We start from the raw sequence: 20756 nt of genomic DNA on the forward strand, positions 1-20756 counted from the left end.
AAACTGAAACTGAAATTAAATGATGAGTAAATAATTAAAACGACAGAATTTATCTGTATTTTAATTCGTGACTGGATTAAGAATTACTCGAATAAAGAAACATGTGCTTAACGCAAAATCGAAAAAGATGTTTAACCCTCTGGAGTCTAAGGATGATTTCTCTATTTTTGTGCATCTTCTTAAATTCACGTTTAATCGCCTTACGTTTCATAAAAGTGTTCAGAGTCTGAATATGTCGATTAAATGTCGATTTTTAAAATTCGTGTAAATGCGAATTTAAGAAGATTTGCAAAAATTGAGAACATTCTCAGACCTCAGAGGGTTAAACATCTGTTCGTTAAAACTGTACTGGGGAGGACAGCGTTAGTGTAAATGTGTTCCACCGTTTAGACGCATAAAACACAAAGGACCCTCTCCAGTATTCCTGTCGTTTACAGATCACATGTTGGATGTAAACGAACTCAGGCGCTTGATGTTCTCCTCCACGCGTGATGAGCTCTCTCGTGATGCTCTTAGGGTTAAAGGTGTGTGACTATATTTCAGTGCTTTGTTCGTCGGCCTGTTTACATTTCTTATCTCTGTCTCTCCTCAGGATTCTTTCTGTTCATCTATTACTACAACAACAGCAGGTTTATCGGGGAGAATGTGACGCTCTCAGAGAACTCCACCACCACCAAAATGGACACCATGGAAAACCCTTACGAAAACTCTAAAAGCTCTTAAATCACGCAATAAAACAATGTCTCAGTCTTCCTTTGTTGGGAATCTGATACAAAGGGACTCAAATTTACAACACATATATACACTCAGAGTTTTTGACTGTGACTTTTAACTAATAATGTTGTGTTGAATAAGACTTTTAACTTGTAAATTTTAAACGATAAATAATAATAATCCTGGGGTTGGTTGAGACATTTAACTGGTAGCACTTCATCCTGATCTAGGTCGTGGTGGGTCCAGAGCACACCTGGAATCACCCAGTCACACACACACACACACACGGACAGTTTCACACACTATCCCTCTCATTTTCACGCTCCCACCCGTCACTCCTCCTAACGATGTGTGTGTTTGGACTGTGAGGAAAGCGGAGCTCCTGGAGGAGACCCTCACAGACACAGAGAGAACTTTCCTCACAGACAATGACCCGAGAACAGGATCCCACCCTGGTCCCAGAGACCCTGCCGTTATGGGACAGGGCCACCTTGCTGGCCACCAGAGCATTTAATATAAAGCCCATGTTTTAGCCTTCAACTGAGGACTTTTCTTACGCTACATTTTTGTGCTGATTGGGACTTTTAATTCATAATTTAATTAAATAGACTTACAAATGTGGCATTAAATCCTGTGTAATATGTAGTGCCCTGTACAGTGGATACATCTGTTCTCAACTTTTCATTAATCTTATATTTACAAATGAGTCAGTGATTAAGTGATTGTGAGTGAGTGAGTGATTAAGTGATTGTGAGTGAGTGTTTAAGTGACTGTGAGTGATTAAGTGATTGTGAGTGAGTGATTAAGTGATTGTGAATCGGTGATTAAGTGATTGTGAGTCGGTGATTAAGTGATTGTGAATCAGTGATTAAGTGATTGTGAGTCAGTGATTAAGTGATTGTGAGTGAGTGATTAAGTGATTGTGAGTGATTAAGTGATTGTGAGTGAGTGATTAAGTGATTGTGAGTCAGTGATTAAGTGATTGTGAGTGATTAAGTGATTGTGAGTCAGTGATTAAGTGATTGTGAGTCAGTGATTAAGTAATTGTGAGGCAGTGATTAAGTGATTGTGAGTCAGTGATTAAGTGATTGTGAGTGAGTATGTGAAGGATGTGAGTGAGTGAGTGAATATTAGTAAAAGTGTAGTGTAATTTTGCTTTTAGTTTGTGGTCTATTTTAATTTTTGCCTTTTTTCTGTTGAATTTGAGACAAACTTGTGGTGGCTGAACAGATTTATGTTATGAAAAGTTAATGTTAAGTGGAATATCTGTTTATTGAATTACATTTAAATAAATGTACACTCTGTACTTAATGTACAAATATCAATAAAAAATATTTAAGTCCACTTTTCTGCTTTTCAGATAACAGAAACAGCAAATCGGTTCAAAACTAATGAGAAAACAAAATATTTTAAAACCACAGGATTATTTTAATTTGTGATGAAAACACTGAGGGGTTTAAAAACTCCAGCAGCACTGCTGTGTCTGATCCACTCTACACCAGCACAACACACACTAACACACCACCACCACGTCAGTGTCACTGCAGCGCTGAGAATGATCCACCACCACATCAGTGTCGCTGCATTATTATTATTTTTTTTATTATTATTATATTATAAGTAATTCGTTTCACAATTAGGTACATTTAAAAAAGCTAAATAAATAACAGTAAAAATGTAAAACAAAAACTAAATGAAGCTAAGTCAACGACTGATTACGTCACGGGCCTGCAGTCGTCATCGTTGTCATGTGACCCGTGACGTGGAGCGCGGGAAAACTCGTTCTGAGAGGAAAGCGGCGGCGGAGGTTTGTTTGCTTTGTTTTTATTCTATTTTCATTCGGTTTTTATGGTTTTATCCGCCGTAACTTCGAGATAAACCGCCTTGGTTTAGTAGTACAGACTTTAAACCATAATGACAAGGCGCATTCAGAGAGGATTCGGGTTTGTTTCTGCTTTAAAACTGGGATTGTTTCTGAGTGGGTGAAGGCTCCGGAGCTAAAGCTAAACGCCGCTGTGGATAAATGCAGTTGACTACAGTCAGTCTGTTCCACCGCAGCCCACAGACGCGGTGTGGACGGAGTAATCCGGATTAATTCATTTGTCGTCTGTTCCCAACGGATTCTTTTCTTTCAAAACCATTTCGTGGAAGTTAACAGAAGACAGAGATCACAGAAAAGTGACTTGTACACACCGATCAGCCAATAACATTAAAGACACCTCATTGTAAATAAACCTTTCTGTGTCCTGTTTAACAGTTACAGGTTGTAGTCCATCAGCTCTGCATACTTTCTGTTCTCCACAAACCAAAACACAAAAGACACACACTCTGACTCTACATCTACAAGGTGGACCAACGAGGGAGGAGTGTCTTACAGAGTGGACAGAGAGTGGACACAGGGTTTAAAAACTCCAGCAGCACTGCTGTGTCTGATCCACTCTACACCAGCACAACACACACTAACACACCACCACCACGTCAGTGTCACTGCAGCACTGAGAATGATCCACCACCACATCACACCTGCTCTGTGGGGGTCCTGAGCGCTGAAGAACAGGGGGGAGGGGGGTGATGAAGTATGCAGAGCCACAGGTGGACTACAGTGTGTAACTGTAGAACTGCAAAGTGTTTAAAGGACGTGTGTGTTCGTTGTTACCTGACCGAGTGTTTTTCTGTTGAAGGAGGAGCAGAGATGGCGATGAGGAGCGAGAGCAGGGTGGAGGTGCAGGCAGAAGTTGAGGACGAGGAGAGCTTTGGGCCACAGCCTCTCTGCCGTCTGGAGGTAAAATACCACGCTTTACATGGTTCTAGACTGTTCTCAGCACTTGTCCATATTTTTCCTCACAGTGGAACATCTGTGACTTGCTTTCGTCAAAGCCCCACAGCAGTGTTCTCCCCCTGTGTAAACAGCCCCTGTTCAGAACGCACCTGTTCCTTTAAATGATAACGAGCCGCTCGCTGTTCACCCCGACCCCGAGCGCACAGCAGTGAGGAGCGAGGAGCAGAAGCTCTGGTTTTTAGCCGTTTTCACTCTGTTCTCTTTCTTCTCCGTTTTTACTCAGTGCTCTTATTTCTCCGCGCTCGTTGTGTCTGTTTTGCTGAGTTTAACCTCGTCTTTGCGCTCTCACGTAAACACGGGTCCAGCACCGTGATTGGACAGACTCAGACGAGGGGGCGGGGCTATTCTAAAGTCTCTGTACTTGACGTCAGAAGCGGAGCAGGATCAGAACGACTCGTTTTATCTTGTGTTTCTGACTTGGGGAGCACGCGGGAGGCTGGGTAGTTTGTCTCAGTTGTGATGGTCTCTCTCTGTGTCGAGCAGCAGTGTGGTATCAGTGCCAGTGATCTGAAGAAACTGGAGGACGCTGGGTTCCACACAATCGAGGCCGTGGCTTACGCGCCGAAAAAGGAGCTGCTCAACATCAAGGGCATCAGCGAGGCCAAAGCCGACAAGATCCTGGTGAGAGTCATGGGGGGGCGCTAGCGCTCACTCACTCACTCTATTGCAGTGGGGCTTTTATTCAGTGTTCGAAGTCTGAGTGTTTAACCGGTTCTCTGCAGGGTGAAGCTGCGAAGCTGGTTCCGATGGGATTCACCACAGCGACTGAGTTTCACCAGCGACGAGCCGAAATCATCCAGATCTCCACAGGCTCCAAAGAACTGGACAAACTCCTGCAGGGTGAGACGGAGAGAGACTGAGCTCTGATGAAGATGATGAATTGTTGAATGTAAACTAATGAATATAGGAAGCCCTAGTCACAATGGGATTAAATGACAGAGACCTGAAGTGATTCCTCCTTTTACAGGAGGGCAAACAAATAGTGAATATATAGTGAATGATAATCTCTCTCTCTGTCTCCCTCTCTCTCTGTCTCCCTCTCTCTCTGTCTCCCTCTCTCTCTGTCTCCCTCTCTCTCTGTCTCCCTCTCTCTGTCTCCCTCTCTCTCTGTCTCCCTCTCTCTCTGTCTCCCTCTCTCTCTGTCTCCCTCTCTCTCTGTCTCTCTCTCTCTCTGTCTCTCTCTCTCTGTCTCCCTCTCTCTCTGTCTCCCTCTCTCTTTCTCCCTCTCTCTGTGTCTCCCTCTCTCTGTCTTTCTCTGTTCCTCTCTCTCTCCCTCTCTGTGTCTCCCTCTCTTTGTGTCTCCCTCTCTTTGTGTCTCCCTCTCTTTGTGTCTCCCTCTCTTTGTGTCTCCCTCTCTTTGTGTCTCCCTCTCTCTTTGTGTCTCCCTCTCTCTTTGTGTCTCCCTCTCTTTGTGTCTCCCTCTCTTTGTGTCTCCCTCTCTCTTTGTGTCTCCCTCTCTCTTTGTGTCTCCCTCTCTCTTTGTGTCTCCCTCTCTCTTTGTGTCTCCCTCTCTCTGTGTGTCTCCCTCTCTCTGTGTGTCTCCCTCTCTCTGTGTGTCTCCCTCTCTCTGTGTGTCTCCCTCTCTCTGTGTGTGTTAAGGTGGTATTGAGACTGGTTCTATAACGGAGATGTTTGGGGAGTTCAGGACAGGGAAGACTCAGCTGTGCCACACGTTGGCGGTGACCTGTCAGCTCCCGATTGATCAGGGCGGGGGCGAGGGCAAAGCCATGTACATCGACACAGAGGGCACCTTCCGGCCCGAGAGGCTCCTCGCCGTCGCAGAGAGGTACGGTACCGAAGAGACGGGGGACATCAGCCCCGGGGGTCTTGCTCGGCCCTGTACGGCCTGCGGATATCTCCCAAATGTTTACTGATTACTGGTGATGTTATTCATATCAGTCTGTTCTTTCATCAAGCGTCTCCTTTTCACGGGGAACAGAGACGGAGCTGAAGATCTTTGTTTTTCTGTTTCTTTTCTCCGGTGGGTCTCAGGTACGGACTGGTGGGGAGCGACGTGCTGGATAACGTAGCGTACGCTCGAGCTTTCAACACAGATCATCAGACACAGCTGCTCTACCAGGCTTCAGCCATGATGGCAGAGTCCAGGTAACTAACACACACACACACACGAATCTGTGTGACATTACATCGACTTCCATTCATTTTGTGGCAACTCACCATTAACTGTTTGTATTTGTTCATCAGTCAGTCTCTTCTACTGAAATGAATTGTAAACTCTGTCTCTCTTTCTCTCTGTCTCTCTCTCTGTCTCTCTCTCTGTCTCTCTCTCTGTCTCTCTCTCTGTCTCTCTCTCTGTCTCTCTCTCTCTCTCTCTCTCTGTCTCTCTCTCTGTCTCTCTCTCTGTCTCTCTCTCTCTCTCTCTGTCTCTCTCTCTCTCTCTCTCTCTCTGTCTCTCTCTCTCTCTCTCTGTCTCTCTCTCTCTCTCTGTCTCTCTCTCTGTCTCTGTCTCTCTCTCTGTCTCTGTCTCTCTCTCTGTCTCTGTCTCTCTCTCTCTGTCTCTCTCTCTCTCTGTCTGTCTCTCTCTCTCAGGTATGCTCTGCTGATAGTGGACAGTGCGACTGCTCTCTATCGGACGGATTATTCAGGGCGAGGGGAGCTCTCGGCTCGGCAGTGTCACCTGGGCCGTTTCCTGCGCATGCTGCTGCGCCTCGCTGACGAGGTGAGACCACAGAGACGTTAATGAGACATTAGAGATATTAAATCTGAAGTCGTCCTGCGTTTGCTACAGAGACAAACTGAGGTCTGTTTGTGAGAGGCGTGTTTGTTTCAAACAGCTGCTACAGCACAGTGTGAATGGACCGTTTAAGGTGGAACATGGGAGCGGCGGAATGTTACAGAAGCACTGTTTAAGGTGGAAAAAGTCTCAGAGCTTTTTGGGGAAAAGACACTCAAAAGTAATTAGAGCATGGTTTTTAGGTGGAATGGAGTGCTGCAATATTTAAGGTGGAAAGGAGCTGAGAGTTGGTAGTTCTTCTAAACAAAGTCGTGGTTTGTCGTTAAGAATGAAACAGAACGACTAAAACCAGCAGGAAAACCTTTTGGTAAACAACACGGTTCCAAACCACATCCAGACTTTATCCTCGGTCCGCCGCTGGATCCTCGGAATCACAGGACGGTTACAGAGTGAATCTGTTGATTCCGCACTGTTGGGCCGGCTCTGATGTGTGTATGTTGTCCTGTTCAGTTCGGTGTGGCTGTGGTCATCACGAATCAGGTGGTGGCTCAGGTGGATGGAGCGGCCATGTTCTCTGCAGACCCCAAAAAACCCATCGGAGGAAACATCTTGGCACACGCCTCCACCACCAGGTACCTCCTGTTTCTCCCTCACCACCACCTTCCCGTCTCCCTTCTCTTTCTCTCTCTCTCTCTATCATTCCCATCTCTCCCTCTCTACCAGTTTTCTCTCTCTCACACTCTCCCTCTTTCCCATCACTCCCTCTACCAGTTCTGCTCTCTCTCTCCCTCTTTGCACTTTCTCCTTTTTGCTCCTCTTGTTGTCTCTGACCCTTCTCCATTTCTTTTTTTTTTCTTTCGCTCTCACTCCCTTTTTCTCATTGCTCTCGCTACCAGTTCTTTCTCTCACCCTTCTCCCTCCTGCTACATTTATCTCATTTCCTCATTCTCACCCCTCTCCATGCCTGCCTTAATCTCAATATTTCTCTCTCTCTCTCTCTCTCTCTCTCTCTCTCTCAGGCTGTATCTGAGGAAGGGAAGAGGAGAGACTAGAATCTGTAAGATCTATGACTCCCCGTGTTTACCTGAGGCCGAGGCCATGTTCGCCATCAACGCAGACGGCGTGGGAGACGCTAAAGACTGAGAGGAGGAGCGAGAGAGGGAGGTGGAGGAGTGGAACTCTGGATAAATGGAAGAGAGACTGAAACACATGGTGATAGACACTGATTACGGCTGTGTCGAGTAAAGACTGCTGTCGTCTGTGGAGCAGGGAAATAAACGTGATAGAGCTTTGATCACGACTCTGATACACACTTTTACATGAGCAGATGAGGTTGGTGTGAAAGATTTGGGGAGTTCTTACAGAATAATGTCTGTCCAATACCACACACACACACACACAGCAAACCTTTCAATAACAAGTGTCCATCCAGAAAGTCCAACCAAACTTACACACTTCCTGAATGTGCAGCGTCTGAGTTTCGATTCTTTACTTTTACACTGGAGCGAGGCTGACGTCTCTGTCCCATCCTGTGATTATTGGAACAGAACCTTGTATCTCAATGTACCTTCATATGGTACAGACTCTACTCTCTGTTCAGTCTCTGGTTGGTTTTCCACTCCCACATCATTCCCCCACCCCCGACATGTATCCAGTGTCGTCTCAAACACCGTCTCTAATGGAAACCACAACAACGGCGGTGGTAACGTTAAGCAGTGTGTACTCATGGTGTATCGGCGTGTTGTTGTTGTTTGGGACTGAACACAGCTCCGTCATCAGTTCAGACAGATCAGTAGAGTTTGTTCCTTCCTTGTTGCAGCGTCCAGCTCTCGCTGGATTCTTTCGTCGGCCACCGATCCGAGGAGCGTTCGAACCTCTTCAAAAGACCACGGCGTCATTTTACGAGCTGCCGTCGTGAGTCGGATAAAAACAAACATGATCTCTGCTGCAGCTGGAGATTTTACAGATGGAGAGTTGGTGCTGGTCGTCTGTGTTGCGTGGCGTAGAGTGACGACTCTCTCTGGACGATCAGCACTCTGCAAGGTTTACACGCCACGGTTTAGTCCCTACTCGACTCGCTCTGAACCACGAGAGAACAGCCACTAAACAAGAACCCGCTTCCTGATTCACCTGGTGGAGGAGGAGGAACAAACGAGTCAAGTCAAGCTGAGACCATGAAGTGGAAAAGCGCCATTAGAAACGTTGCATTGCTTCACAGGCTGAAGCTTACAGAATAATTGGGGCCCTGTGGTAAACACAGTTCCAAGCGAATCCAGTTTCTTCAGATTGCTTCTGGATTGTTCGAATTGTGAAATGCTTTCCATTTGAGATCGGGTGCTGACTCGTGGGGTAGCCTCAGCGCTCCAGTGTAAACCTAAAGAAGCAACTCCAGACACTAAATTACCTGCACTGTAGCGCCACCTGTAGGCAGACGTGTGTATTAGATGTGATTTGTTTTCCTGTAATACAGATCTTATTTGGGGATAAGGGGAGATGGGCCGGGGCTGAAACTCAAGCCCTGCTTTGTGTATGTTCCTTGTTTATGTTTGTGTGAAGTGTATTCTTCTGTACATAAAATACTCTGAATTAAACCTGTCATTGTTTGTTTATTAATATGAAAAGTTTACGCTTGGTTTTTAATTTACGCTTAGTTCTTTTAGGGTTTTTTTTTTCAAAACCAAGTCCAGATCGGCCTCACAAGGGTGGTATTCCACAAACCAAGATTTCTCAGCCAGCTGAGTTAAGCTCAAATTTTAACACTTTCCAATAAGAAATTCCCTCAGCCTTGTTTCCTATTGGACAGGGTTCAGTTAAACCCAAAGTAATGTGGGTACACTGCTAAAACTTTAGCCAGGGAAGTCGGACGGTCCAATAGGTGTGGTCCTCACTGTTTTCCTAAAGGACAGGCTTGACTTATCGAGCTAAACAGGATGGTTCAGATTCTGAAAACAACCAGACTCCACTGTCTAAATCCACAGCACCTGGTTCTGCAAAGCTGGATTTCTCAGTTTAGGGGGGATAACTTAAGCCCAAAGTCAAGCCTGTTTTTACCCTTTAACGTTGTGGAGCAGGTCCCAGGATTTCTCAGTTTAGCCAGACACCCTGAGGGCAGAGTTGACGTTTTAAGCGTGGTTTTAGACAGAATCTGAACCATCCTCCATCTCTGTATTTACATCTCACCCAGTGTACCTGCAGTTTTAAGTAACACTGTAATATTTTCCCTTCAAAATCATTGTGATGCTCCACTGAGCTGTAACAGAACAGAGCCTTTGTTGTTGCTATTCTGGGCTCAGCACTGCAGAGACTATACTGTGTAACCTTTGGAGGAGGGTAGGAATTCACAGTCCCATTAATTTGAAGGCAGTGCATTACACTCTGCAGCTGTAGGGTGAGTCCAGGAGCAAGTACCAAATCTTTCTTACTGTTGCTTTAAGGTGGAGAAAGACTGAGCTGCACAATGTTTCCGTCAGACTGATATTTATTTAGTGTCAAAAATGAAACGTGTTTACATCTGGAATGTTTACAACAACAACCCCCGTGATTCCTCAGCGTCAGTGAATGTTAATGTCATGTACATTTCTGTAAATAAATAACTGTCTTTATTAAATATTAAGGTAATGGCAACCCACCCCCGGCACTGAGCGGGAATGTTTCGCCCCAAAAAGGCAAAGTTAAAATGCAATTTAAAAATAAATATTAAAGTAAAAAAAAATAATAAACGTGGTTGTTTATAGACCGGTTCCGTCTGAACACCGCCCCAGAAAGACACAAAAACAAACCCACACTCTCCTAAAGAAGGATTAGTTGAAGCTGCACTGGGCATTTGGAGCCCTCTCTGGTGGAAGTGTGTAACTGCACCTATAAATTCACATTTTTTTCGACTGTCAAACAATTGACGTTCTAGGAGGGATTTCATGCGGCTCATGTCTGTGAAACGCGGACGAATTGCGCCCCAAAGTTCACGCAGAGATGCTTTAAGTGTTTGAAAAGCTCTGCTGAACAAGTCTAGAATGATTAATAAAGATTAACGTCAGTTTTCACGTAAAAAGAGTGAGCTTCCCCCAGCTGGGGTTTCTCAGTTAGCCAGATTAACTAAGCCTGAACCCAAGCTCTGTCCAATAGAGGACGAGGTACGGGACTTTCCAGACTTCCGGCTCGACCGAGTGACTGTGGAGGAGTGTCATTTTGGAGCGATTCTGTTGGTCGGTTCATCAGAGATTTTAACAAAACATGAAAAGCAGCTGGAATTGTCCAAAAATAAAGTGTTTTGTAAGTGATGAGAACCTGCTCCAGTACAAAGCGATGCACTCCTCTACACACACACACACACCCACACTAAACACTTAATTAATGAATGAACTCTGAGTGAATTGATGAACTCCGCAGACGCAGATCAGACTCCCTCTCTGTAAACAGTTAGTTTCTGCTCTTCTTCATCTTCCCACTCTCGCAGAGGACAGACTTCACCCAGCCCCGCCCCTAGTTCTCAGCTGAGCTGTCAATCAAGGCCTGTAACTCCGCCTCCAGTCCAGAGATGCCAAACTCCTGTGGGTCAAAAAATAAAGGTTTATCTTGTTAAATATTAACTCGTTGTGGTTTTATTTTAAAGTCATTATACATTAACAGATACTAGCATTAATAAAACGTAATAACCATGCATTTAAATATTACTTTATTTTAAAAGCCCCTGTATTATGTCTCATAACTCCAGCATCAAACTAAAGCCTAACTTCAGACTAGGGCTGGACCGATTGGAACATTTTGCCACTGATACTGATTTTAAGGAGCTTAAGAGGATCCTTACTGATTTCTGAGGCATTTAAGGTGGACCAGACATTTCCAAAACAAAGCTGGCAGATTTAAGGCGGAGAAACCGTATTAGAGTCTAATTTTAAATTTTACTGATTTCTGTTTTTACAGTTTTGACTTCAAGTGGATCCAGACTGCTCTCTTTCGTACGTAACTGGGGTAAACACAGGTGCTGCTCACGGCTCAAACCAAAGCTCAAACACACTACGGCTTAAAACATGGCCGCCACTGAAGGCACTGTATTGTGGTTTATTTATTTATTTATTTTTAATACAAAAGAACATCACAAGTTGAATGACTGGGTTTGTAAAGTGCTGAAGACGACTCTTTATCAGTGGGATTTCTGGCGATACTGATATATCACAGGCCGACTCTATATTCTGAAATATCAGCCGATATTATCAGCCACCAGACATCGGCTGAGCCCCACTGCAGCTGGTTATCGGGGGTTAAAATAGAGAAACTAAATCAGGTTTTCCCCAAACTATCGCTCTACTGTGATAAAGGTGTTGTGGACGTTACCTGGCTGGAGTTACTGAGCATGCTCAGTGCGAGCTGAGCCCAGTTTCGAGCTTCTGAGAGATTCCCCATCTCTTTATGACACTAAAACACACAACAACGTTCACAATCAACACACTCCGCTCTACACAACCACAGCATCCACAGCGTAAACAAACTGACCACGGTACCTTAGCGATGTACAGCCTCACTGCTCTGGAGGAACCGGGGTTCAGCTCCTCGGCCTTAGACACACACACACACACACACACATCAGCTCTAAACTCTAATCTTAGTAAAGAGAGGGTAGTGTTAATGTTAATAAAACTGATATAAAGTTGTTATTAAAACAGAGTGACCGCCACCTTCAGGAAGTTCTCCAGAGCATCGTTCAGGCAGGAAGTGGGAGGAGTCTCGAACAGAGCCGCCGCTGCTTTTGTCTCCACCCAGGTGAGTCTGCTCACCTGCCCTCAGAGAAACGTAACACGGGTCACTAACCACCTTCTACAGCACATCTCGCCTTCATACAATCAAACCTAATGAGCTTCAACACCCCTCAGATACCCCAAAACTCTGGCCCAAGTACCCCTCAAACACCCCCCAAAACTCTGGCCCAAGTACCCCCAAACACCCCCAAAACGCCGGCCCAAGTACCCCTCAAACACCCCCAAAACTCCGGCCCAAGTACCCCTCAAACACCCCCAAAACTCCGGCCCAAGTACCCCTCAAACACCCCCAAAACTCCGGCCCAAGTACCCCTCAAACACCCCCAAAACTCCGGCCTAAATACCCCTCAAACACCCCCAAACACTCCGGCCTTAGTACCCCTCAAACATCCCCAAAACTCTGGCCTAAATACCCCTCAAACACCCCCAAACACGCCGGCCTAAGTACCCCCCAAAACTCTGGCATACGTACCCCTCAAACACCCCCAAAACTCTGGCCTAAATACCCCTCAAACACCCCCAAACACTGCGGCCTAAGTACCCCCCAAAACTCTGGCATACGTACCCCTCAAACACCCCCAAACACTCCGGCCTAAGTACCCCTCAAACAGCCCCAAACACTCCGGCCTTAGTACCCCTCAAACACCCCAAAACACTCTGGCCATCATCCATCATCTTCAACAAACCCCAGAAAACACCCCTCATACAACCCACCTCAAAGCACCAGCGTCCGAGCAGAAAGAAACACAGCGGGTCATCGTCTCTGAGGGACAGAGCTCGGTCCAGATGCTCCTGAAGGAACAAAACGGGGAGGGGTTATTCATTCAAAAAAAAGAAAAACAAAAACACCTCTCTATCCAGAAGAGACACCCCCCACCCCCTCAGAGACCACGCAGACTTTCACTGCTCTCACTCTGTGTCTCACCTTCAGGATGTGGAGGCTCTTCAGCTTCCCGTGCATGCTCTCGAACTGAGACGACTGACCGGCCAGGACCGCAAACCTGGCCCGAGAGGGAGGTTAATATTAAAGTCTGTCATCAGCTGCATTTGAATTTGAATATCTCTCTGTGTGTGTGTGTGTGTCTCACCATTTATGACATTCTGCACTGAGTCCGTTTCTCTGAAGCGCCGCCTCGGCCTCATCACGACCTTCACAGACAAACACTTCAGGTTTAGTTTATGAACCTGTGTATTTCTATCCAATTCATAACGAAATCTGTGTGTGTGTGTGTGTGTGTGTGTGTACCTTGCTCTGTGTAGCTCCGCCTGTCGTCTTGATCCTCTGAATGCACACACACATCATTGTAGGCTCGAGCCAGTCGCCACAGAAACTCCACACTATCACCATACTGTGCGCACACACACACACACACACACACACACTTAGATAAGGGTGTCGTGCCCAGTCAGAATGTTGTCTCTCTTTAAAGGAGCAGTCACTCACCAGCGGCTTGTTCTCCCTCAGCAGGTAGAAGCCTTCTGCTTTTTTCCCAGAATCCCCGGCGTGCAGCAGGTCGCAGTGTGTGAGGAGGAAGGCCAGCTCCAGACTGGGCTCCTCCAGTATCTCTGTCGCTCCTAAATCCTCCTCCTCTTCCACCTCCTCCTCCTCGGCCTGAGAGTCGTCCGGCCGCAGGGTCAGCACCGTGGCACAGCTCCTCTCCTCATCCTCATCCTCATCCCCCTCCTCGTCCTCTTCATCCTCTTCGTTCTCCTCTTTATCCGTCTCTCGGTCCGTGTAGTCCGACTCAGCCGTGGAGTACGCGGTGGTGTAGCTGAGGTCAGAGACACACACACACACACACACACACACACACACACACACACATCAGGTAAAACTATTTTCTGGACCCCAGTCAGTTTTCCGTGCGCTGCCTGAGTCTGAAAACACAAGCCGTTCTGATTCTGCTCTGTTTCTGACGTCTTCTGACGACTTTAGAATGGCCCCGCCCCCTCGTCTGAGTCTGTCCAGTCACAGCGCTGGACCCGTGTTTATGTGAGAGCTCAAAGACGAGGTTAAACTCAGCAAAACAGACACAACGAGCGCGGAGAAATAAGAGCACTGAGTAAAAACGGAGAAGAAAGAGAACAGAGTGAAAACGGCTAAAAACCAGAGCTTCTGCTCCTCGCTCCTCACTGCTGTGCGCTCGGGGTCGGGGTGAACAGCGAGCGGCTCGTTATCATTTAAAGGAACAGGTGCTGAAAGCGGGCGTTCTGAACAGGGGCTGTTTACACAGGGGGAGAACACTGCTGTGGGGCTCGTGGGGTTTGGACCAAAGCAGGTCACAGACGTTTCATTAAGAAACAGAACTGTGTTCCTCTGTGGAGGAGGGGGGGGGTCTGTAACCCTTGCTGTGTGTTCCCTGCCCCTGCCCCTCGTCACTAATGTGCTTGACTGCTTTTCTGACTGTAACCCCACCCCCACGGTTGCCATGAAGACAGTGTTACCTACCCCCCCTCGCTGTCTCCGTACAGACTGGCCGTCCCGGCGCTGGCGGTGAAGTAGATGGAGCTGGAGCTCATGGAGTCTGAACGCTCTCGAGGCAAAATGTGGCGTCTCCTACGTGATCTCTGACTCTCCTCCACTCCTTTACTGCTCACAGAGAGAGAGAGAGAGAGAGAGAGAGAGAGAGAAAGTTGAGTGAAAAAAGTGAGAAAGGAATTCGAGAGAAAATGGAGAACAGGAATGAGACACAGAGAGAGATGGGGTTTGATTTTATCGAGTAAATGTTTGGATGTACAGCCTGTGTCTGTCCACAGTGTCTCAGTGTTAGTTTATGTCCTCGTCCCCGTCCCTCACCGGACGTCCTCGATGATGGTGCTGGCGATGTCCCTGAGACTCGAGCGCAGCTCGGCCACTTCGTTCCTCAGGCTGGACACACTCAGCATCACCTCGTCCAGAGAGTTCCTCAGCTCCACCTGCTGCTCCGGGCTCAGCCCCCGCAGCGCCGACGCTAACAACACGGGGTCTGTACACACACACACACACTTATTTATATAACCCACCTCCTTGTTTGTCTACACTCTCAGCTCCACACTTACACACTGTAGTCCTGTTGCTCTGCATACTTTATTACACCCTTTATCACTTCCCCCCTGTTCCTCAGCGCTCAGGACCCCCACAGAGCAGGTGTGACGTGGTGGTGGATCATTCTCAGCGCTGCAGTGACACTGACGTGGTGGTGGTGTGTTAGTGTGTGTTGTGCTGGTGTAGAGTGGATCAGACACAGCAGTGCTGCTGGAGTTTTTAAACCCCTCAGTGTCACTGCTGGACTGAGTAGACTGAGAATGCCCCTCCTCGCTTGTGCGTGTGTGTCTGTGTGTGCGTGAGCAGTGATGCCCAAGTTCACTCTGGGAAATGTAGAAGGTGTCTTTTAAGATAATAATAAGATTAATCTCTGTAGCGTCAGACTCCTCCTCTGTTCCTGTTCTGGGCGGAGGGTGTGATATAATGTGGTGTGGATGCTGTTATCTGTGTGTGTGTGTGTGTGTTTGGGGGGTTATCTATAAAGCCTCTATTACACTTTACATATGATTTGCACAGTTCATTACCTCAGGCGCTCCCTTCTCTGTTCATCTCCTCAGTCTTGGACCAACATGCACAGTGTGTGTGTGTGTGTGTGTGTGTGTGTGTGTTGGTCAGACTTGATTACTTGTTATACATTATTTAATATTTTAATGTGATCCCCCTCCAGTGTAAATGCCCTGTTTAAGGTGGACCAGAAGCACTAGAATGTAAATACTGCACTGTTTAAGGTGGATGAGAAGCACTAGAATGTAAATACTGCACTGTTTAAGGTGGATCAGAAACACTAGAATGTAAATACTGCACTGTTTAAGGTGGATCAGAAACACTAGAATGTAAATACTGCACTGTTTAAGGTGGATCAGAAACACTAGAATGTAAATACTGCACTGTTTAAGGTGGATCAGAAACACTAGAATGTAAATACTGCACTGTTTAAGGTGGATCAGAAACACTAGAATGTAAATACTGCACTGTTTAAGGTGGATCAGAAACACTAGAATGTAAATACTGCACTGTTTAAGGTGGATCAGAAACACTAGAATGTAAATACTGCACTGTTTAAGGTGGATCAGAAACACTAGAATGTAAATACTGCACTGTTTAAGGTGGACCAGAAGCACTAGAATGTAAATACTGCACTGTTTAAGGTGGATCAGAAACACTAGAATGTAAATACTGCACTGTTTAAGGTGGATCAGAAACACTAGAATGTAAATACTGCACTGTTTAAGGTGGATCAGAAACACTAGAATGTAAATACTGCACTGTTTAAGGTGGATCAGAAACACTAGAATGTAAATACTGCACTGTTTAATGTGGACCAGAAACACTAGAATGTAAATACTGCACTGTTTAAGGTGGATGAGAAACACTAGAATGTAAATACTGCACTGTTTAAGGTGGATCAGAAACACTAGAATGTAAATACTGCACTGTTTAAGGTGGATCAGAAACACTAGAATGTAAATACTGCACTGTTTAAGGTGGATCAGAAACACTAGAATGTAAATACTGCACTGTTTAAGGTGGATCAGAAACACTAGAATGTAAATACTGCACTGTTTAAGGTGGATCAGAAACACTAGAATGTAAATACTGCACTGTTTAAGGTGGACCAGAAGCACTAGAATGTAAATACTGCACTGTTTAAGGTGGATCAGAAACACTAGAATGTAAATACTGCACTGTTTAAGGTGGATCAGAAACACTAGAATGTAAATACTGCACTGTTTAAGGTGGATCAGAAACACTAGAATGTAAATACTGCACTGTTTAATGTGGATCAGAAACACTAGAATGTAAATACTGCACTGTTTAATGTGGACCAGAAACACTAGAATGTAAATACTGCACTGTTTAAGGTGGATGAGAAACACTAGAATGTAAATACTGCACTGTTTAAGGTGGATGACAAGCAGAGTGTAACTGCTGCATCATTTAATGCTGAACCACAGGGAAACTGCTAGACCTTTTAAGGTGGAACGGAAAGTTAGAACAAGTAACGGTCTCATACAGCCCCATATTCCACGGTCTAGGCGGTAAACCACGCGTGTATTGTTTATATGATATTAAACTTGCTCTCGACTCCTGCTCTGAGTTATTTTATCACGGATAAGATCAAAGCTCCAGGCTCACCCGTGCCGCGCTGTATGAGAGAGAGCTGGCCGTCCACGGCGCACTGTCCCCGGCTACTGTTCTGAAGCAGGAGCCGCTCGTTTCTCCTCCGTAGGAGCTCTTTAATCAGAAGAAAGGCGATCACTCCGGTGCTCAGCGTTACTCCGACACTGAGGCCGATCAGACCGCTCCTCCCTGCCGAGCTCATCGCTCCACAGCCCGGGTACAAGTCTGAGAAACGGCCGCTGACACAAACACTCAATAATCACGTAACTCTGCTCAGGGCGGCTTTTTTCATAACAGTACACACGACTGGATCCTGTGATATCTGAAAAATAACACACTGATATAACGTTAACGGAATAGGGTTCGTCCTCTTAAAACATCAAAAACACACACGCCACACACCCCCGTCCCGTGCTTGTCCTGAACCACGCTTCTGTACTTTCACTTCTGACGGCACACAGCGGACTGAACCATTCCGTCAAAACCGGGGGAGGTCAGATACAAACACAACCGTCTGAGACAGGGGGAAACAACTGCGCCATCTACAGCCCTGGGGCTTTAAAGGGGAGCTACACCACACCTTCGAAATTTAGGCCTGATTTTGTTGGTCCACAAGGGGGCGGCACAGGGGAATCAAAGACCAACCCAGCCGTACAACTGACAGATAGATACTTTATTACCCCCCTCTCCCCCTGTTCCTCAGCGCTCAGGACCCCCACAGAGCAGGTGTGACGTGGTGGTGGATCATTCTCAGCGCTGCAGTGACACTGACGTGGTGGTGGTGTGTTAGTGTGTGTTGTGCTGGTGTAGAGTGGATCAGACACAGCAGTGCTGCTGGAGTTTTTAAACCCCTCAGTGTCTGGACCGAGAACAGTCCACCGACCAAAAACATCCAGCCGACAGCGTCCTGTGTCACTGATGAAGGACTAGAGGACGAGCGACACACACTGTGCAGCGACAGATGAGCTACTGTCTCTGACTCTACATCTACAAGGTGGACCAACGAGGGAGGAGTGTCTCACAGAGTGGACAGAGAGTGGACACAGGGTTTAAAAACTCCAGCAGCACTGCTGTGTCTGATCCACTCCACCATGGGGTCCTGGGCGTTGAAGAACAGGGGAAATGGGGCTAACAAAGTATACAGAGCAACAGTTCGACTACAGTCTGTAAGAGCATTAGTACAAACTGCTCCTGTGTGTGGTCAGTGGAGCTGATTATATGGATAATACATGGTTTTAATGTTATGGCCGATCGGTCTATATTTGGGTGAGCTTCCCCTTCCTGACGCGGCTCAGGCGCATGCGCAGTGTGTCGCGTAGGCTCGCATTCATTTTATGGCCTACAAAAAAAAAAACAGTCCGTTACCGCGCAGATTTTAGGTTTATGACTGAGAAACAGGGTTTAACCTGCGGATTTACACCGGTTTTAGGTTTTTAGAGGATAGAGGATGGAAATCGGGACGGAGATAAGTAAAAAGATCAGGGTAAGAGCTTTAAAACTGTGTAAAGAGCGGTTGAGAGAGGAGCTAAGCTAAGTGTGTAGCGGTAGGAGAGAGGGATTAATCACAGCTCTGAGGCGGTGTGTACTTTATTACAGTGTATTATTTAGTGTTTTATTACCGTCACACGGAGATAGACCTCTTCTGAGGGAGCTGCGGCTTTAAAACCCCTCTGTGTTTTCAGTGTAGTGTGGTAATGCTGGGTGTTTTAGACCTAGTCTGGCAGAGCTCTGTGTGGAATCAGAGTGTACAGTTAATTATGAAGTGTTCAAGGCCCATTACTTTGAGTTACTCCACTTTAAGCAGGAGATTATGTCATTGTTTAAAGATATATAAAGTGTGTCCTCCACAGGCTCAGAGTCGGCAGCAGTAAGGGGTCAGGGTCGACACTTTAGGGCTGAACTGAGATCAGAGAGAGTACAGATCTTTACTGTGTATCACACACAACGCTGAGAGAAGATGTAAACCCCTGAGTCTGTGGCGGACGAGGACAGACGCCACTGAGTGTGGAAGTGACCTTCGAGCCCTCAGACAGCACTGCAGGAGGAGCCACCGTGCTGCCGTCATAAATACAAGGATCTGTGCTCTGTGAATGTACACTGTATTCTTTTCTCCTCTTCCATTTAACCCTTTATTGTTGTTCTGTGTTTTTCAGGCGGCCATTAAAGGGAAGCTGCAGGAGCTGGGGGCGTATGTGGGTGAGTTTAACTCTCGCCAAAGACGGACGAGTGTGTCGTAATGTTTTATTCTGAAATTGTGTAACTAGCTGGATTGCAAAATACACATAATAGACACACATCTGTGTAATATATTTATTTATTCATTGATAAAATGAGGAAGGAGGACAGTGGATGAGTCGGATCAGTGTGTCCCTCTCAGCGTCCTGTACGTCCCTCTCCATCAAGACTGGGTTTAAACCCCACCCCCTTCTCCACACTACACTCAGACACCAGCCCTCTGTCCCCCACCGTCTACTGTCCTCATTTTCTGTGATGGGCTTTTAGAGGAGGACGTCTGGTTCCATTCACCTCCACTGTCCACTGTCCCCCACCGTCCACTGTCCTCACTTTCTGTGAGAGGCTTTTAGAGGAGGACGTCTGGTTCCATTCACCTCCACTGTCCACTGTCCCCCACCGTCTACTGTCCTCATTTTCTGTGATGGGCTTTTAGAGGAGGACGTCTGGTTCCATTCACCTCCACTGTCCACTGTCCCCCACCGTCCACTGTCCTCACTTTCTGTGAGAGGCTTTTAGAGGAGGACGTCTGGTTCCATTCACCTCCACTGTCCTCCACTGTCCACTGCTCTGACACTCGCTTTATGTTTCACACTACATTATAATAAATGAATATCATTGGTTATTAATTAACTCATTTAAATTGTTGTTTCCAGACGAGGAGCTTCCAGACTACATCATGGTGATGGTGGCGAATAAGAAAAGCGCTCAGCAGATGGCGGACGATCTGTCGCTGTTTCTGGGAAACAACACCATCAAGTTCACAGTGTGGTACGCGAACGGCTCTAAAACGTTCATCTAGCATTAGAGAAATCTGTAAATAGTTGAAGAAGCAGCCAGTGTATTCTCCATGGAGCGGGTCTCTGACATGGAGGTGGACAAAAACTCCTCTCCTGTGGATTCTGGATATTAGTGTGTTCTTATTTTTGTATATGTGTGTTGTAGGTTGCACGGAGTCCTGGACAAGCTGAGGTCCGCTGCAGTGGGTAGGTTTCAGACACACACACTGTGACTTTAATTCTGAAAAACTGGATGAATTCCACTTTAATGTCTTGAGAATGAAAGCGGTTCTAATTTTGAAGTTGTTCCCCCATGTCTCCGCAGAGCCCTCGTCTTTCCGTCCTCAGCTGCTCCACTCTGACTCCGGCTCTTCCTCTCGAGACGAGCGCAGGGTGGAGGAGTCTCGAACCCTCGCTGTCTCCAGCTCACGATCCGATAGGCTGGAGGGACGGGTCTCTAGCTCCGCCCACGAGCAGCACACAAGGTTCGTTACCACCGCAGCTCTTCACTCCGTTAACTGTGTTCCTCTGTGTTTATGCTCCACAGACTGGGGTCAATGTGGAGATTTATTTAAATAAAGGCTTTCTCTCTCTCTCT

The 20756-nt window shown here is 46.5% G+C and overlaps 4 protein-coding genes across 7 annotated transcripts in view; 3 read left to right on the top strand and 1 right to left on the bottom strand.

Annotated features, from left to right (window-relative positions):
* The window catches only part of adgrg11 (adhesion G protein-coupled receptor G11), a 40587-nt gene extending 38556 nt beyond the window's left edge, over nt 1-2031 (top strand). For both annotated transcript variants that reach the window (XM_066676683.1, XM_066676684.1), the window contains one exon: nt 593-2031. In XM_066676683.1, the coding sequence (XP_066532780.1) occupies nt 593-723 (131 nt within the window). In that variant the 3' untranslated portion in view covers nt 724-2031. The remainder of the gene's footprint in view (nt 1-592) is intronic.
* Nucleotides 2032-2412: 381 nt separating this feature from the next.
* On the top strand, nt 2413-8826 carry rad51 (RAD51 recombinase). Of its 2 annotated transcripts, none has more exons than XM_066676685.1 (9): nt 2413-2521; nt 3396-3496; nt 4037-4174; nt 4276-4393; nt 5153-5339; nt 5546-5659; nt 6104-6233; nt 6759-6880; nt 7268-8826. In XM_066676685.1, exons 2-9 carry the CDS (start codon nt 3407-3409, stop codon nt 7389-7391), a joined length of 1023 nt encoding a protein of 340 aa, XP_066532782.1. In that variant the 5' UTR covers nt 2413-2521; nt 3396-3406; the 3' UTR covers nt 7392-8826. The 2 variants fall into 2 exon arrangements, with proteins under 2 accessions (XP_066532782.1, XP_066532784.1); XM_066676687.1 differs by lacking the exon at nt 2413-2521 and adding an exon at nt 2539-2939.
* Nucleotides 8827-9716: 890 nt separating this feature from the next.
* rmdn3 (regulator of microtubule dynamics 3) lies at nt 9717-17664 on the bottom strand. Its single transcript, XM_066676926.1, has 13 exons — nt 17550-17664; nt 17163-17469; nt 14799-14967; nt 14451-14591; nt 13446-13773; nt 13248-13350; nt 13090-13150; nt 12927-13002; nt 12716-12793; nt 11921-12019; nt 11747-11800; nt 11580-11660; nt 9717-10793 (listed from the first exon to the last, which is right to left on the bottom strand). Exons 2-13 carry the CDS (start codon nt 17347-17349, stop codon nt 10728-10730), a joined length of 1443 nt encoding a protein of 480 aa, XP_066533023.1. The 5' UTR covers nt 17350-17469; nt 17550-17664; the 3' UTR covers nt 9717-10727.
* An 803-nt stretch (nt 17665-18467) lies between these two features.
* zc3h14 (zinc finger CCCH-type containing 14) overlaps nt 18468-20756 on the top strand; it is a 9476-nt gene continuing 7187 nt past the window's right edge. The window contains exons 1-5 of one of the 2 annotated variants that reach the window (XM_066676646.1): nt 18468-18630; nt 19301-19343; nt 20036-20150; nt 20325-20365; nt 20484-20643. In XM_066676646.1, the coding sequence (XP_066532743.1) occupies nt 18595-18630; nt 19301-19343; nt 20036-20150; nt 20325-20365; nt 20484-20643 (395 nt within the window). In that variant the 5' untranslated portion in view covers nt 18468-18594. The remainder of the gene's footprint in view (nt 18631-19300; nt 19344-20035; nt 20151-20324; nt 20366-20483; nt 20644-20756) is intronic. The other variant, XM_066676645.1, reaches the window with a different exon arrangement.

Source organism: Hoplias malabaricus, chromosome 7 (genome assembly GCF_029633855.1).
Source record: "Hoplias malabaricus isolate fHopMal1 chromosome 7, fHopMal1.hap1, whole genome shotgun sequence".
Lineage (NCBI taxonomy): Eukaryota > Metazoa > Chordata > Actinopteri > Characiformes > Erythrinidae > Hoplias > Hoplias malabaricus.

What these genes read in the sequence shown, in the direction of transcription:
- rad51 (XM_066676685.1), top strand. Translation starts at nt 3,407, where the DNA reads ATGGCGATGAGGAGCGAGAGCAGGGTGGAGGTGCAGGCAGAAGTTGAG. An exon ending in AGCCTCTCTGCCGTCTGGAG is followed by an intron (nt 3,497 to 4,036) that starts GTAAAATACCAC and finishes TGTGTCGAGCAG; the next exon opens with CAGTGTGGTATCAGTGCCAG. An exon ending in CCAAAGCCGACAAGATCCTG is followed by an intron (nt 4,175 to 4,275) that starts GTGAGAGTCATG and finishes GGTTCTCTGCAG; the next exon opens with GGTGAAGCTGCGAAGCTGGT.
- rmdn3 (XM_066676926.1), bottom strand. Translation starts at nt 17,349, where the DNA reads ATGAGCTCGGCAGGGAGGAGCGGTCTGATCGGCCTCAGTGTCGGAGTA. An exon ending in TGAGGGAGAACAAGCCGCTG is followed by an intron (nt 13,351 to 13,445) that starts GTGAGTGACTGC and finishes GTGTGCGCACAG; the next exon opens with TATGGTGATAGTGTGGAGTT. An exon ending in GCGGAGCTACACAGAGCAAG is followed by an intron (nt 13,151 to 13,247) that starts GTACACACACAC and finishes TTGTCTGTGAAG; the next exon opens with GTCGTGATGAGGCCGAGGCG.